We start from the raw sequence: 15,615 nt of genomic DNA, 5'->3' as shown, positions 1-15,615 counted from the left end.
TGTGAAAATGGCAAAAATTTCTAACTAAATTTCATCAGAATAAGGAATGAAAGAAAGTATACTTTTCTTCCATGAAGATTTTCAGATTCATTTTTTAAATATTTTGAGAGTAGGAGTGCAGTTGGTTAAACGTCTGACTTCTGCTCAGGTCATGGTCTTGTAGTTCATGAGTTTGAGCCTCTCATCGGGCTTTGCGCTGAGAGCGCAGAACCTGCTTTGGATCCTGTCTATCCCCCTCTCTCTGCCCCTCACTCACTCACACTCTCTCTCTCTCTCTCAAAAATAAATAAATATTAAAAAAATTCTGAAAGTAAACAGTTCTCTAATGTCCATACATTTGATTTAACTTGCTTATTATTTTATGTCAATCTTATTGATAAAATTTGGTTTAATTAACATTCAAAATTGTGTTCAGCTAAATTTTTTTTCTTTATTTTATATTTACATTGATGCCAGGTATATTATTTAATTTTTGTTTTTTAATTTTTTTCATTGTAACAGCATAGTCTCACTAAACAGTTATTAGAGAAGACAGAAATATCATGACAGTGTAAATGATGTGGAATGAATTGTACACCTCTGTAAAAGTTTCTCACAATATTTTCATTGTTCCAAAGCCACAATGCCAACCAATGTTGGTTTCTTTTTTTATTGAAAATCCCCAAACTAAACAAAACTATAGTTTTGTGTCTTTCTCTGAAGAAAAAAATTTTAATTCATAATTATGTGAATTCTGTGGCTGAAACCTTATGTTGTTTAATCATATTCTGTTTTTCTCTAAAGCTTAACCAACTCAAGATACATGGTTTTGTATAAACAACAAATCTCATAGACAGATAAATCATGAAGCTAATTACAAACAATGTTGCCAAGAAATATAGGGTATTTATTTACCTGCTTATAGCCCTAGTTATTTACTATCTTGTAGTACTAAAATTTAAAGAGCTTTATTAAAGCATTTATTATCTTAATTGTGTTGCTCACATGTTAGGTAGACAATTACATGTGATTTTCTTCACTAATCCAGGGACTATAACATATGGAGGTGAAATGATTTACTGTTATTCTCTTTGCTTTCCATAGAGTGGTTTTACCCCTTTGCACATTGCCGCCCACTATGGAAATGTCAATGTGGCAACTCTTCTTCTAAACCGGGGAGCTGCTGTGGACTTCACAGCGAGGGTATGGTTTAAAATAGTTTCTCATTTTAGATAGCAGTAAATGAAAATTTTATTAAAGTAAAAATGAATAACAATAAAGTTTTTTTTTCCTTGACTGAATCCGTGCTGGATATATTAGATTTTTCATGTTTTTCTTTGCATCATAGCACATCATCATGACCCAATAAATGAAAAATAAGAATGTGTAAATTCACAGGCACACAAATCATTTGTAGTAGTTAAGGAGGGTATTCGTTCTGACCTCAGTGTGAGTAGTTATATTTAAAGATCACTCCATGAATCATGAATGAGCAACTTCAAGTCAATAAACAATTAAACTGTTAAAACATTAATTATCAAATGTAAAAGAACATTTATACAGTGTTATGATCATTATGGGGCATATAATTTGACAGAAAAATGTTTTTAATGAATTGAGAATGTGCTCATAAAGTCTAACCAAAATACATAACAAGACATCATGTTGCATTATATGTTTAATGGTATGCTTTCACTGGAAAGAATTCACTTACATGCTAATTACAAAACTCAGTGTACTCAGTATGAATCAGTAAATGCAATATTTGAATATTTGCAAAATTATGACATATAAAAAATTAGGTACCTATTCTTGCCATAACGATGATATACGATAGCCAATAAAATAAATAACTACAATTCATATATATGGTGTTTTTGGCCCTGAGAAGTCTTCTGTATTGAAACTGTGTCGAGTTATCTACAAGTTGTTTTTCATATTGAAATATTCTGAAGAAGATGTTTTTAAGAATCTTTTTTTGTAACGGTTATTGAATATGTATATTTACATCCTGTTTTTAAGTATAGGAAACTTTAAGATGTCAGAATCTTTCAGTTCATGGATATTTTAGAAAGAGTGATAGACTTTGGACTAGAGCTCTGTCCTAAGTAGAATCTGAAATTTTGTTTATTATGCGAAAGTGCTCCCTTTGTCCCTTGACAATGTGTACAATGTAATGTGTACATTCAATTCATATGTTGTGGTTATAGACAAACTTAATTATGCAGCTTCATTCCATTTTTCATTCTCTAACTATAGTGCTTTGTGGTTTGTGTGCTTTTTTTGTTCCTTAAAAATCAAAGACATGAAACTTTAAAAACCTTGAATCAAATTACCACATGGATCACAACTTTCTTTGTGCCTTTTAACACAAAGTTTTCACCATCATGCCCTGTCATACCCAACATGCTCTTATTTCGTCTTCCCATGGTGTAGAATGGAATCACCCCTCTGCATGTGGCTTCCAAAAGGGGAAACACAAATATGGTGAAGCTCTTACTGGATCGTGGTGGTCAGATCGATGCCAAAACCAGGGTGAGTGTCTCTGTTCTTTGAATTTCCTACCATTTTTGTTTTTTGTATTCTTGAAGCAGGCACCTTAAAATACCAGTGCTTAAATATAAACAATGCATTTTCAAGGAAATTGCTTTCTTGGATTCAATTTAAATTTCATACAATATTTAAAGGTTTCTCATTGTAAAGTGAAATTAATATTTGCTCATAAGTGCTGAAGAAACAGAATGCTAGCTCCTCAATGAGACAGTTTTTTAAGTCCATGCTTATTTTGGGGAACAAAGATCAAAGGTTGAACGGAAGCGTCTCTGATTATCAGCTGTACCTTTCAAAAACCCAAACTCATAAACATACATTAAGCTTTGAGATTGTGGCTTTTACATAAAATATTTTAATACATGTTGACAATCCTTTGCTTCTAACTTTCCAATTTTTAGATCGTTTTTCTTAGGTGGTCATACTATACTGACCTGAACAAACAATCTGCTATATGCTTATGGAACAAAGGCACATAGTTAGTAGATTGCACCTTTAGTCAATCCAATTTGATACGAGTCAGTGTCCTTCATTCACTTCAAATTTGTTAAGTAAAATGTAATTCTGAGCTTTCTATACTCCCAACAAATAGATAATAAGATAGGCAGGAGAATACAACTGTTAGAAGCGCAGCCTCTGAAGGCTGACTACCTGATTTCAAATTTTACTTCCACAACTTACTAGCTGTATGATATTGGCAGTTGACTTACTATCTTCTCTGAACTTAGGCTACTGTTGGTAACCAATCTCATACGGTTGTATGAGAATTAACTCTTAGATTCTTATTATTTATTTTTTTAAAAGTGGAGGGGGGTTAATTACTTAGCTACTCATAATTTTTTATTATGTTACTGGAATCATAAGTAGTTACTTGCTTAAACATTAAACCAGTACTTCAATATTCGTTCTCTGGAATACATTTGCTTCATCATAGACCTCAGCAAAATTTTAAATATTCCTATAATGTGAATTTTCAAATACACAGTGGTGTAAGAAGTCTATAAAAGATTGGGGAATAGGATGTATCCCTTGTGATATTTTATTCACTTTGTTTAATCCTGGGACTTTATATTTTCAGAGTCAAAGGACTAGGGATCGAATCTAGTTCTTTTGCAAATCTTGAGGCTAGCAAATGCTTTTATTTAATTAGCCTTATCATCTTTGTGCTTCTAAGAACTACACCAGTCCCAGACTGTACATTCTGTTTTTTAATGACCTCAGGAACTGTTGCTTTCTTAATCTCATTTCTCTAAGACATTTGATCCAGATCATCTACGTCATATTATCATGTGGGAATTCTAGAGTGGTTTGCTTTGTCTGTCAAGATCTTTGTTGTAGTGTCTACTGTCTTTGCATTAGAGTTTTATATGATTTCTACTCTTTGCTGTGTTGGCATGCCTTTTCCCTTGCTGTGCTGTAGGTATGCAGAATTTGGAACAATTATGCACAGTGTTTCATGCCTTGCTTACTTGTTTTTCATGTTTAAAGGACAGTTTCTGTGCCTCCTCTTTTAAATACGTTATTAACATAATGTCTCCCTTTACACTTACCTCTCCATTTCTATTGAGACTCTCTAATAATTGAGAGTACCAATGGAAAGAAAGCACTTGGCAAATGCAACAGAATTTTATCTTGGCCAATGTCTTAAAAATCCGCATGCTCTTGTTAGTATTTTTCTGGAGTATTCATTCATTTTGAGGCAATTGATTTTGTTCTTATTGATCATTGCAATATTTGCTTAGTTCTTTAAAAGATTCTCTAATTTGCATAGCCTACATACATTTGCATATGTAATTTAAGTCTAACTCCAATTAGGGAGTGCGTTTTCATAAAAAGCATACTAAGATATGGAGAGAAATGGATTCTTATGCTAGTTCTGCCATTAACTAATTGTTCTTGAGCAAGTTAATCAAAATATAAGCTTTGGTTTCTTCTGTAAAAGGAATATTTGGGCTGTATTTCATCCAATGAAACTTTTAGATATGCAAATAAGTTGAATTTCATTCAAGACTTATAAATCAAAAAGTAGATTTTTATAATTGTATACATTGTGTGGATCTTCTGTTCATTCATTCCCTAAACAGATAGTTTTTGAGTTTCTACTTAATGCCTAGAGATACAGCAGTTAATATGATAGACTAGGTCCCTTTACTCACAGAGATGCAAATTAATAGTACCCAAAGAATTAGATTAGCAGTATGCTAGTAAAAGTTTACTAATTGGCTTTCAAAAACAAACAAACTCTGATTTGGAGCTTCTGCCTTTGCTGACTTCTGTAGTGTAAATACTCCCCATACCTCCATCATGGCCAGTTAGAGCTACCAATAGGGTATCACTGAATACAAAATTGGGAAGAGATGTGCAAAAACTTGGCTCTCGCTAGTTTGTGTGGGTTGGCTCCGGCACACCCCAGGATTGAGTACAGTACAGTATTGAATGGTGGTACTGAGCTTTTCCCACCGTAAGTTAAAATACTTCCTTATCTCTAAGAAGTAGGATTTTAAAAGCAATTGAATTCTTTTAATTCTGGCTGTAACTAAAACAACTATATCTTTCTTACCAAAGGCAAAGTCAAGTAGAAGGTAATACTGAAATCAAGGACTGCGGTCTGGAATTTGGAGGCTGGTTCTGCAACTATCACATTTTATTATTAAAGTAAAAGGAATCTGGTTAGCTTTCTCTTTTGTCTTTTGAAAGTATATTTTAAAACAGAAAAATTTTACATTTACTGTTGACTGCTTTTTAGGTAGTACAATTGAGGCTCTACATAAGGAATTAAGAATAATATTTTTTTTTCATTTTTTATCATAGAGATCTCAGTTTCTTGTAGCAAACATACTAGTCGTAAACATTCTCAATCTAGTATAGTCTATCAAGGATTTTCCACCTGATCTTCTCATTGTTAATCTCGTATATAAGGTTTTCATTATCTAGAGAAAAGCAGAATATGTAGAGGCTTTCAGGTAATTAAAAATATCTTGCCCACTGATCCTTTCCCACTTTTGCCAGCACTTTGTCAATCATTGAGACATTGTGCATGTCATTGACATTCTCATCATTGACTGGGATCTAGTGGGAAACTGAGACATTTTCACCAGAGCTCGGTTTTCTGCTATCTGAAAAATCTCACGTTAATGTTAAAAACATTAACAGAAATTTCATAGCTGGTTTAAAGTGGTATTACTAATCCAGGTTTTATTAAGAACATTATTCTGTCTTTATTTTTAAACTTATATATTATTTATATGTGGAGATACTCCATATAAGGTTAAATTATTGAAATGCATGTTTCAATGCAAACAATGAAAGTATACAAAAACATTAAAAGATGATGAACAAAAACCAATATATCAGAAAAAGTGCTCATAATTATTAAAGCAACAGCAATAGTGGCCACCAATTGTCATATGCTCACTGTTCTAGGCCCCCTGCTAAGTACTCTACAAATATTTTATTTCCTTTTCCTAACAATTTATGAAGTGTGTATTATCTGCTTGTTGAGAAAATGTGGAGGCCTACATTTGAGAAATGAGACTCCCAAGGGGAAAAGTGACTTTCAGAGGAGTTATGTAACTTGACCTAGGATACACAGGGTAGTAATTACAAGAGCCTGTGTTCATACACAGACTTCAGGCTACATCTACAGTCTAAGCAGAGGGGAGGAAGGGAAAAGGTAAGGAAAGAACTGGTTGTAAACAGCTAATGCTGCGGGCTATCAACTGGAAAAATGGTGTCCCTCTAATGTTGATTGATTTAACCTATTAAGGATTATCAACATCATGGTGTGATATGAACTGATTCTAGTGAAGAAAAAAAAAAAAGAACAAAAGGAAAGGAACTGTGGGAGGGGAGGAATGTAAGCTTTAAATACAGTCTTAAGAATTTGAGTTAAAAAAGGTATTGAACAGATCATTGCCCCTAGGAGTTAAAAAAAGTAAATAAAAAAGTCCTGGAACACAAAACCTGGGTAAGATTCAGGGGGTGGGGGGCAATAATGAGACACTGTACTTATAGAAAATATCTAAAATCTATTCAGATTGAGCATGTTGGGAAACTTGAATTTAGTATAATTCCCATATCCTTGATAAGGGTAGATAAATTGCATCAGATTTAGAATCAATGTAATCCTTACTGTTCTTTGATGTTCCTGTGTGGTTTTAAGCGCTCTCTATATTTTCCTATTGTTATTCTGAGAATATCAGAAGATTTCAACATGATTATACAATGAATATTTCATGTATTCTGTAGGAAAAATACCTATTCTAAAAATGATTTAAGGCAGAGTCCCCTCATCTTTCAAACAAAGGTTGTAAGTTAAATAGGATAAGAAGAATTATCCCCATTTTATGTATTGTGAAGTTGAGCCTCACAGAGAATATCCATAGTGGCTGATCTGAGACTCACACCTGAGGCTCCCTGATTCCAGAGCCCATTTGCTGGACCATTGCATATAATGCCTTCATTCACTATAGTTGATTTCTCAAATTCTAGTTCTCCATGGAGCTCCCACCAAGAATATGTTTGAGAAATCAAGCTATATCTAATAGTTATATAAATTAAGTAGCAACTAACGCTCTGTACTTTAACCACAAGGTATGTTATCAAGATACAAAAGTACAATCATCTTAATTGCTTTGCCTGCACAGTTACTTTTTTTAGACTCCTCTCTGGCAAACTTTAAAATAACTTGGCATCCCAACTACAGTAGTTAAATACTTTTTTTTTTTCTGGAAAGGCAGTCTTTTCATGCTAATTCCTACATATCTAAAATTGCAAGGTCTATTTTGGATATTCAGTATCTTAATACTAGCTAAGGAGATTTAACAAAGCAAAGCATCATTATAATTCAAGGTTCTAGACCAGGGCACTTGAGTGGCTCAGTCAGTTAAGTGTCTGGCTCTTGATCTCGGCTCAGGTCATGATCTTGTGGTGCCTGAGTTTGAACCCCACCTTGGGCTCTGCACTGACAAATAACTCAAGGTCCTAGCCAGGACCAGAGTGCATGTTCAAATTTGATCATTTGAATATGGATTTATTAAAGGATCTGTTTATAACATTGAGGGTGGATTGTAGGGAAGGCACAAAGGCTAGTAGAGTATCCCCAGAGCTACCAACAGCAGGGCTCATTACCAACCCTAGGCCTGCAAGGTGAGAAGTAGGTTGCCAGAACTTCAAAGGAGAAAACTACATGATGGAGGCTGCTTTGGCAGGAGCATAATATTTGGTAAAGAGACACAGCCAGACTAAGGAGATCCTTTACAGAGTGGCTTCAGGTCTTGCTGCATTTTCCATAGTCAACCAGAAGCCAGAGGGCAAGGTGGCTCACCAATACAATCTAGAGTTCTTTCTGTCAGACATGGAGCAGAGGAGAGAAAGGTAGAGCATGGATCTGGAAGGTAAAGGGAAAATACCTAGCATAGGATCCCAGAATGTTGGGATAGGAAGAGTGTTGTGATTCAGATGACTTATATTTATTAGGGGGAAAACATAATTCAGAACAATGGTCCTGGAAACAGAGACACAAAAGATAAGCTATTAGAGTTCTGGAAAATTCAGCTTTTGAAGTCCTCTTAATGTCCCCATCCCTCATTTTCTCTGAATGCTACCTACCTTCTCAATGTCTTTCCCCATGACAATCTGTTTTTTCCCGTAAGCTTGAAATCTGTAGTTAATTTATGTACTCAGGATTTCATTTTCTCTCTCACTTCTTACCCATCGTTCGTACATTTTGCCTGATATTACCCATGCACTCTGCTCTCTGGCCATTTCACCCTAAAGAGAAATAAAATCCAAAAGACAGAGGGAATTTGAGGATTTCTCTGGAATCAGAAACTACCTGAGAAGCATCAAGGTCAGAAAGTTTTATAAGTAACATAACACACAGTTGTGCCATAATTCCGTTTGACACCTTTTTAATGCTATTATTATTAATAACAAATTTCACCTCTGAGAAATAACTATGTAGTTTTTAAAATGTTGGAAATATATGTGGAAACCTTTAGAAGAATGTGAAAAAAATGACTTTATTCTCATGAGCAGCAGGGAGCATTTTAGGAGAATTTATAAAACTAGTAACAATTCAAGAGATGACATAGATGGACAAATTAGGTTAAGAAGAATTTGGGGGTAAAATTATGTTAGGGCAACCAAAATGAAAATAGTTTAATGATATAACATCTGGTTGTAGTTTCAAGCAAGTAGGGTTTTCAAGTTCGACAAATGCAACAAACTCTGCCTTTCCGTCTTCCCAAACAGGAAAACACAGCGCCAACAACATGTGTTTTTACATTGAACCTCTGCATGTGAGATCTCGCTTGCCTACACCCTCACTCTATTTCATCCCTATCTTCCTTTTTCTCTCTCTTGCCCTCTGTCAGGATCTCTCACTGTCTTGTCTTCCTCTCACTCTTCTCCTCTATCATTTAACTAATAGTAGTTCTATTACTGATGTATTGAATCACTAGGAACAAGTTCAGGAAACCTCTTTGAAGTGGCATAAGAGGCAATCTGTGTGTGTGTGTGTGTGTGTGTGTGTGTGTGTGTGTGTGTGTGTTTAAGTTAACTCAGGCTTAATTCTTCAATTCTTTGGACAGGATGGGTTGACACCCCTTCACTGTGCTGCAAGAAGTGGACATGACCAAGTGGTAGAACTTCTGTTGGAACGGGGTGCTCCCTTGCTGGCAAGGACTAAGGTGGGTCATTATGGGTAAGATGGGATCTAAAGAACTCTTTAAGCCACTTTTTTGAATATGTCTTTTCTTCTTGAAATCAAAGCATTAATCAAGTATTTTCTAATTACTCAACAATTGCGTGCTAGAAATGAGGAGTGTATATCAAACTGTTTTAAAGTTATTTAAAACTAGAAAATACAGGCATTAAAATGTGTTGAATGTATACCTTCAAGTTCTTTCTATATTTTTACCACAGATGGAAATTTGAATATATTTCTATTATATGTAAATGAGTATATTGTATATAAATGAGAATATTCCTTACATTCTATAGGTCTGTACTTTTATGATTCTGTGGGATGCTATAAAATACATATAAAATTGTCTTTTAAAGTAGCACAATTAGCAATACAAGATATTCTTTTGGCTCTCTAATCTTTATCTCTTAGGCAATACTAGTAAAAAGAATTACTTATCAATGGTGTTGGATGATTGTATTTAGGATTAGTAGATGACATGGAAAGCGCAGTTTAGGATAGGCCATCTACGAAGAACCATTAAACAAGCCTAACATTCTCTATGGCACAGTACATCTAGCATTTCTTGTCTTATTTCATCCATATGCTCAACTATGAAGAAAACTCTAACCAAAACCTGCACCAGGAACTGATTTGTTGGAGGTTTTCATTACAAAATGTATTTTACAAGCATTATTACTGTGCAAGTCCCCATTTTCTAGCCACTCTTTGGGTTACCAAGGAATATCATGAGATACAGATAAAAAATAATCACACAGAACTATTTTATAGCATATGCAACAATCGGATCCTTAATACAAGAAAAATTTAGACAAAGGACACTTCTTACATTTTCTCTGTATTCTACCTCGCCTAGCCCCTGAACAGGATTGGCACCAACTGATGCTTTTACTAGGGTAAACTGAGAAGAATAGACAGCCAAAATAAACAATTTTTTTTATTTGTATTATATTTTAATTGAATATTTATTTGAAATTATTTGGAGCAAAACCCAGCCCACATATTTAAAATATGTGTAGAATGAACTTAATCTTTAAAGCTGTGCCCTATAGGCCATGAAATGGTAGTTTCAAATCATATGTATTATTTTCATTCTCATACTGATACCATGAGTGTTGTAGAGTTTTATCTTTAAAATGTGACATTTTGGGCTGGATAATGCAGAGATAATTGTAGAAAGTTTTGTGGAGAAAACTTACTGAAATTTAAATGAAAATAATAAAATTTCACCAGTCATGTTGCAACCAATAGAAAACATATATCAAATTGAGAACAGACAGATTTGCTTTTCCACAAACTATAAAATAGTCTTGTCTACAGAGTTCACCTAAAATTGTCATGTCACTAATGAAGACAATGGATTACCTAGATGAATTTTTTACTGGCTTTCTTATAATATCAAATATCACTTATATGTAAGGATCTAGCATAAAGTATCTGTGACTGCATGATTGTATCTATTCATTTATTCGGTCATTCATTCATCCATGCATACAGTTATCATAGTGAGTAGCTACAACGCGCCAGGCAGTGTTCTGATCACTAAGGAACTATCAAGGTAAATAATACACAGTGTTTGTTCAAGAAGCTCAAAATTGAGTGGGTAAGATAGATAAGGAGATAATAACAAAAAGTAGAGCTATGTTCAGGGTAAAGAACAGGGAGAAGATGAACTAATCAGGTTGGCAAGTTGATACCATAAGCCTGTGAGTGGAATAGGCACCTAATGCCAGACTATTCTTCCCCTTACATAAAACTCCCAGTTTTGAATCATCCATTATTCCTCCTTGAAGCAAATATTCATCTATCTACTCACTCCTCCCCCCCCCCCATTATTTGAAAATGCTAGCTCTTGGCAAACTGACTCTTCACCACAACCCCTCTTCTAATACATGATGACTTTAATGATCTTGGCCACAGCTGTAGATGACCTTTCTGGTTGGCCTCTCAATTTGGTAACTGTAAACCCTGTGTAAACCCCCCTTTCTGTGTCTAACCTCTGACTCTCCAAACACCCCTGTATGTTTTAGCTACCTTTCTCTGGAACCCCAACTCTAGAAATGTGTTTATTCTTCTGAGTCCATCAGCCACTGTTTTACTGTCCCTCATTTACTTTTATGCCCTCACTTTTGCCCAGCATAATCATTCATATCACTCCCTGACATATTCATGCTCACTTGCTATATTTGACCCTGATCAAATCTTGCAGCTGAGTGTGGTGGCAGAAAACACCCAGCCGTACTGACCGGGTTCACTATAAATTCATAATTGCTCACCTCAAGTTGACCTTTAATGCTGCCTGACAATCACGATATGTTTCCCAAGTGTGTTCGCTCTTACTCCCTGCTACCTGACTGTTCTATACTTTTTTCTTTCTTTAGACTTCTTTCTCTGTTGTCACTTCTCACAGCACTGACAGAACTGAAGTAATCAGAAGAGAATTTCTATAGACTCCTGTCTTCCTATCTACCAATTACGTGAATCTGTCCATATAGTCTGCGTTCTCTCCTCTTGCTATCGTCTGACACAGTTGCTTGCTCCTCTCCTCTCAAAACACTTTCCTTTCCTTATTCATCTTCTGGGACATTACACCCCTCTGTCTTTCCTTCTGCTTAGTCTCCTTGCCTGTCGCCTCTTCTCTCCCACGTCGCTGAATGTTAGAACCTCCAGAGCTCACTTTGTTTATTTGTCTATCCATACTCACTAAGAAATCCCATCCAGTTTCATCTTTAAATACAACTTATACGCTGATGACACACATCTATGTATCTCCAGAGCTCTATATTGTAGATGTCAACTTACCATTGCTGCATAGATGTCTACTGTGCATCTCAAATTTAGTAAGTTCAAAACTCAGCTGCTGATATTTCCCTCACCCCTACTCCTAATCCTTCTTGTAGTCTTTTGATCTCAAATGATGTTTATTATCTCATTCTTTCAGTTTCACAGGTCAAATACATCATGCAGTGCTTGACTCTCCTCTCTCTTCGTATCCTATCACTAAACCTTGTCACGTTTTCCCTCAAAATACCTCATAATTCAGCAATTTCTTAACAGTCTCATTACCACCCCCCTGGTCTAGATCACTATCAACCCTACCTCAATGATTGCAAGAGATGCTAATTTGACTCCCTTTTTCTCATTTAACCCCATTCGGTATATTCTCAACAGAACAGCCAGAGTAATCCTGTTGTCTTAAACCTTCCAAAAGCATCCCAGCTCCCTCCAAGTAGAAATCAAAAAGTCCACCCTGCCTTGTAGGTCTCTTGCCTGAATTGCTCTCCTTATTCACTCCTCTTATTCACGTGTCTTCAGCTGCATTCTGCTCCCTACTGTTCATCAGTCATGCTGGTGGTCTCAACCGGACATGCTTGTATTTGCTTTTCCTCATCCTCAAATATTCTCCCCCAGATGAGCAGGACCAGCTCTCATACTGTCATCATGTCTTTCACCAAAACTCACCTTGTCAGCGAGGCTACTTCTGGCTAGCCTATCCACAGTGCACTCATATACACGAACTCCCTTGGCCATCCAATGCTTTAGTGTTCTTCTTTTTTTTTTTTTTTTTAATTTTTTTTTTAACGTTTATTTATTTTTGAGACAGAGAGAGACAGAGCATGAACGGGGGAGGGTCAGAGAGAGAGGGAGACACAGAATCTGAAACAGGCTCCAGGCTCTGAACAGTCAGCACAGAGCCTGACGCGGGGCCTGAACTCACGGACCGCGAGATCGTGACCTGAGCTGAAGTCGGACGCCTAACCGACTGAGCCACCCAGGCGCCCCTTTAGTGTTCTTCTTAATACTGGTGGCCTTCTGGGGTGCCTGCATAGCTCAGTTGGTTAAGCATCTGATTTCAGCTCAGGTCATGATCTCCCAGTTTGTGAGTTCAAGCCCTGCATGGGGCTCTGTGCTGGCAGCTCGGAGCCTGGAGCCTGCTTTGTTTCTGTGTCTTCCTCTGTCTCTGCCCCTCCCCTGCTCACACTCTGTCTCTCTCTATCTCTCAAAAATAGATGTTAAAAAAAATTAAAAAAAAAAAAACCAAAACACTGATATATAAAATACTATATATTTTAATTCTTATTCTTTTTGAATTGTCTGTCTACCACACGTTACCTCCATGAAGACAGGGGTCCGTGTCTGTTATGTTTCTAGTTGTACCCTCAGTACTTGATCAGAACCTAAGTAGGTATGCAGTAAATATTTGTGAAATGTAACAAAGAATTAACTGCTGAAGATTTTATTTTCCACATAACTTTTAAGTGGATAAAACCACATTAAAGATTGATAGACTGTCAGAGACACGTGCCACACATCACCCCAGATACTGCCAAGGCCTGAATTTCTTCTACACTTTGCCCTTATGCTATCTTCCCTCCAGTGCATAAATACCTTCTCATCACCCTGCTCTTCTAAGTTCATTTCAAGAATTTTTTAACATGAAAGCAATAATTATGGGCAAAGAGTATTTAAAAAACAAAGAAAGTATATTAATAATTTCAGAATCGCATACTTCTGCCACCCCAAATCACAAGTGAAGACTGCTGTATTTGGTTTCAGTTGTCCCTCATTGTTGAAATCACCTTCCTTGTTGAGAATATCAGGGATTCAGCACATTCTGGCTTTTTATCCAGACACAGTTTCTACTTCTTTGAATGAAATGACTTCCAAGCTGGGTACTTGGTCAACAATTATTCCCTAGTCACTGTATTTGCATTGCTTATTAAGAAAAGACTCTTTTTTAATGGGCAGATGTTTTCTAATTTAGTTTCTGCCCTAATTTGACGTATTTTTTCTTATAAGCTTATTTATTTAAATTTTAAAACTGAGTGTCTTACCTAAACTGATAATCCTCAGTGAATTACCCTCCTATCTTACATTCCTGCTATTGACCTTCTCTGACAATTAAGACTAACGCTGTTTTGGGCACCATCAATGATGATAAATTTATATTATTTTCAAAATTTAAAAGCTGGGAGGTCATTGGCACATGATCCACATTTGTCTCACACTTTTCAGCCCTTACCTGACTGCTTTCTCCAAGTCCAGTTCACGTCTCATGATAGGAAAAAGGAATTCTAGAATTTTGGAGCAGCACGGATCTAAGAGATGATCAAAATATCTTTCTCTCCTTGATGAACCCACTTTACCCTCCTTCATCCACCCCCCCCCCATTTAGAAGTAAAGAAAATCTTGCAGAGAGATTAATTGAATGGCATTGGATACAAATAATTTCAGCATCAGCCATCGCTTGTTTTAAGTATCTAACATTGCCCTAAGAATTGTGAGAGCCATCTGAATTGCCGCACAGTATCATGTATTCATTCACAAAAGACGTATTAATTTCTGTTTTGCCTAAAATAGCATAATTATGAAATTAAATGTTCTCTTAGCTTCCCTCAGCACCTTACACAGTCTACCATACATTTAGATGTCAAATGCAGATTATTTTTCCCTCTGCTACCAACTGTACCAGATATCAAGAATTGACTTTGCTGTGTTTCACAACCTGGAAGTCATGACTGAAATGTGGACTTGGTCTTGTTGTGTTTTCGATATGCAGAACGGGCTGTCTCCACTTCACATGGCTGCACAGGGGGACCATGTGGAATGTGTGAAGCACCTGTTACAGCACAAGGCGCCTGTTGACGATGTCACCCTAGACTACCTGACGGCCCTCCACGTTGCTGCACACTGTGGCCACTACCGTGTCACCAAACTCCTTCTGGACAAAAGAGCCAATCCAAACGCCAGAGCTCTGGTAAACCTGGCCTAGTCCACATTAACAGAATAGAGACTGAGATCAGTATACCGTAGTGATTGATCAATGGTGCACTAGCAAAGTGTGGTTACATATATGAAGTTAATTCTGCTAAGTTTGTTGCCGCCTACAAGTGGCCTGCCTACCTCGTGCCTTCACAGTTTGCTATTAAATGATGGTGAGCAAGGGTAGATTTAGGAAAACACCAAGGTACCATTTCCACAACTAGCAAGCTTCAGATAGATATGAAATTTCTGTAGCGGTAAGCACTTTTAAATGGAAAATAGAAGTTGAAAATAGGAAATCACAAAATAAATTCTAAACACCTCTATGCCAAGTCAGAATGAAAGTGTGGAAAAGTTGAATGTTATTAATCTCTATTTGGGGAAAAAATGGTTTTAAAGTGCTGAGTAGGTTTGACCATGTTAAGACAGGGTAAAATGTAAGCCTGCAAAGAGTTCACTTAGAGAATTTCCTTACTGACCTGATTCCCCAAACACAGTCTAATAGAAAAGTGATGCTTAGCACTTTCCTGCTTCAAGAAACATTTCATATAAACTATTATGGGAATTGGTCAAGAGAAATCTACAAGAGGCTGTCCCTAGAGCAACATATGCAT

General features: G+C 36.2%; 1 protein-coding gene across 50 annotated transcripts in view; it reads left to right on the top strand.

The window, feature by feature from the left end:
* ANK2 (ankyrin 2) overlaps positions 1-15,615 on the top strand; it is a 679,068-nt gene that overhangs the window by 541,698 nt on the left and 121,755 nt on the right. For all 50 annotated transcript variants that reach the window (XM_058721568.1, XM_058721573.1, XM_058721572.1 and 47 more), the window contains 4 exons: positions 1,084-1,182; positions 2,416-2,514; positions 9,123-9,221; positions 14,799-14,996. In XM_058721568.1, coding sequence (XP_058577551.1) covers positions 1,084-1,182; positions 2,416-2,514; positions 9,123-9,221; positions 14,799-14,996 — 495 coding nt within the window. The remainder of the gene's footprint in view (positions 1-1,083; positions 1,183-2,415; positions 2,515-9,122; positions 9,222-14,798; positions 14,997-15,615) is intronic.

Source organism: Neofelis nebulosa, chromosome 3 (genome assembly GCF_028018385.1).
Source record: "Neofelis nebulosa isolate mNeoNeb1 chromosome 3, mNeoNeb1.pri, whole genome shotgun sequence".
Taxonomy (NCBI): Eukaryota; Metazoa; Chordata; class Mammalia; order Carnivora; family Felidae; genus Neofelis; species Neofelis nebulosa.
Note: the sequence above shows the minus strand (reverse complement) of the source record. Positions and strands in the feature narration are given on the sequence as shown.